General features: G+C 46.1%; 1 protein-coding gene across 1 annotated transcript; it reads right to left on the bottom strand.

Annotated features, from left to right (window-relative positions):
• Window positions 1-418: 418 nt before the first annotated feature.
• On the bottom strand, window positions 419-1,607 carry PPTG_15998 (hypothetical protein; the record flags this gene model as incomplete). The annotated part of the gene is made up of 4 exons (XM_008912787.1): window positions 419-491; window positions 570-955; window positions 1,110-1,302; window positions 1,369-1,607. The coding sequence occupies 4 exons, from the start codon at window positions 1,605-1,607 to the stop codon at window positions 419-421; spliced, it is 891 nt and encodes a 296-aa protein (XP_008911035.1).
• Between the last annotated feature and the right edge of the window lie 608 nt (window positions 1,608-2,215).

Here is a 2,215-nt window from a genome sequence, read left to right as displayed (position 1 = left end):
TTGATAAGGCAAATTCCACTGTTATTCCTTTAAGTCCAAGCGGTCCAATACCTTCTGCCCATCCTATGATGCCCTTTCTATACCCTCTGTAGCCTGGTCGACTTACCATGGGTACAAATCAGTTGATATGCCCACAGTAGATCGTGTCCTTGAGGGAGATCGCGTGTCCAAATGATTGCACTATGTCGATCCACTACAATTATTACGAAATCTTCACATATGATGACGTAATCACTGACGCGCCGTCGTCGACCACGAGTCTCCGAACTGGATCGGGTCGCATTCCATCAATCAGTCCCTTGTCCCCAGAAGCCAACTGTCACTTCACCACAGTATTGTCCCTTCCCGAAAACGTCATGCGCCATAAACGAGAAAATCTTATACTTGGAGTAATTTGTGTCGTCTGTGGCATCAATCATCAACGCCACTGGGAATCTGTTGAATATATCCACAATGTGTTTTGTTTGGAGCGTAATGCAAGTTGCGATTCTCTATAAGCAAAGAGCATAGCTTTTAGAATAATACTCCAAATAAAAACAACTAATGTGGGATTGTAATATAGTTCAAACCTTTTCGTTGGACGAGTCCACAAATATACGACCCAAGTTGCCAGGAACCGCGCAAAAGTCCAACATCCACTTTTTATACGATGTGAGCGCGTCATCCCGCCTTGCGCACGCTTTTTCATGTTGCGAATCAGGTTTTGCGCATCTTGTGGAGTGGGGTTGCTGTCTGAGTTCTCAACAATGAATTTCAGAATACTCTTCGTCTTGGCACCAGCTTTCCACAGCGAGTCAACTGTTTCCAGCACTTCGCCATTCACTGACATGCGATTAGCCGCGTAGTGCTTGTAGGATCGTAGACCCAACTTGTGGTTGTGCGTGAGGGCAGTCTTCGACACACACACTGCAAACTTGGAAGGTTGCTCACTTACCAATTGCACACACACGTTAATCTGAATAGAATAACAGGATATTAGAAAGCACACATAAATGTCAGTCTGTAACTCTTCAACACCGACTGCAACCGAATGCGCCACCATCTGCATCCATAACTGCCACCGACCGCAGTGGGACGCATGTCACGTCAACGATCACCTAGATACATACCTGTGTCATGCATCCCATAGGCCGTACTTCCTGTCGAGGTCTTTTCCCTTTGCCGCGGTACCGGTGCTTGCCTCCATGGGTACAGATGATCGTCTTGGCGTAGGTCCCCCAGTCCGGTGGTATGATCTCCGATGAAGATTTCTTGGCACTGTCAATCTGCTTGTTCCTCTCCGCCACGCTTTTCGTAGAGCACCTGTAGGACATACATAACCAGTCGTTAATACAGAGAATACATACGAATAATGTGTGCGTTGTTTACCTGGAACGCTTCCTTCTGATACAGGTCCAGATACCCGTGAAAATCCTCCCACGACTCGAACTCTGTCTTCGAAAGGTCGGGGCTGGTGACGGAATAGCCTCCCCCTGCGCTGTGATCACTACTCGTTCTGCTCTCTGACGTGTCGCTTGGGCTTGAGTCGTCGACGCTCGCGCTGGAGACACTAGCGTCTGCTGAGTTGACGCCCCAGCTAGCGTCGGAGTCGCTGCGACTGCTGTCATCGTCCGCTAGGTCCTGCAAGGGCCCCTTCCGCGATGTACAAGCACGACGTGGGTGATCCATAGCTTCTCCTGCGTTGCAAATGAGTGGTGAGAGAAACTTTGTATACATGTATTCCAATTTAACCGTACGCAAAAAGTATAGGGTTGGCAACGTTCCTAGAACTTTTATAGGATGGCCCGGCTTTTTGGTGTTAAAAATCACTCTCATAACTATATTTCAATCCATACTATGGAACATGAAAACAAAAATATCATCGCTCTTTCCAGTTCTGCTAAAAAAAAATTCTAAATTTATCATTTGTGTATCATTAAGCAAAATAATGTTTTCGGCGCATTCCTGCGTCAGGAATCCATAACTGTGCCTTCCTATAGTTTTTTTTTTTGTTAGTGGTTTCCCATAGGGTTTCCTCTATTAGGGTGTTTCAGTATAAGGTACTTATTATTAGTATTGAACAAGAAAAACAAAGTTATCATCACGAAAGATCGTGTGATCAACCATCAGACGGACAACATTGCAACCAGGTAACCAATGACTACTAAATGCAGCATGAGCCATGTATTTAGCCATTTTGGGAACGACACCCTAGAGTCCAAAGTCCCCCCCCCCC

This window comes from Phytophthora parasitica, assembly GCF_000247585.1.
Source record: "Phytophthora parasitica INRA-310 unplaced genomic scaffold supercont2.49, whole genome shotgun sequence".
Lineage (NCBI taxonomy): Eukaryota > Oomycota > Peronosporomycetes > Peronosporales > Peronosporaceae > Phytophthora > Phytophthora nicotianae.
The sequence above is the reverse complement of the archived record's forward strand: the minus strand, read 5'-3'. Positions and strand labels throughout refer to the sequence as shown.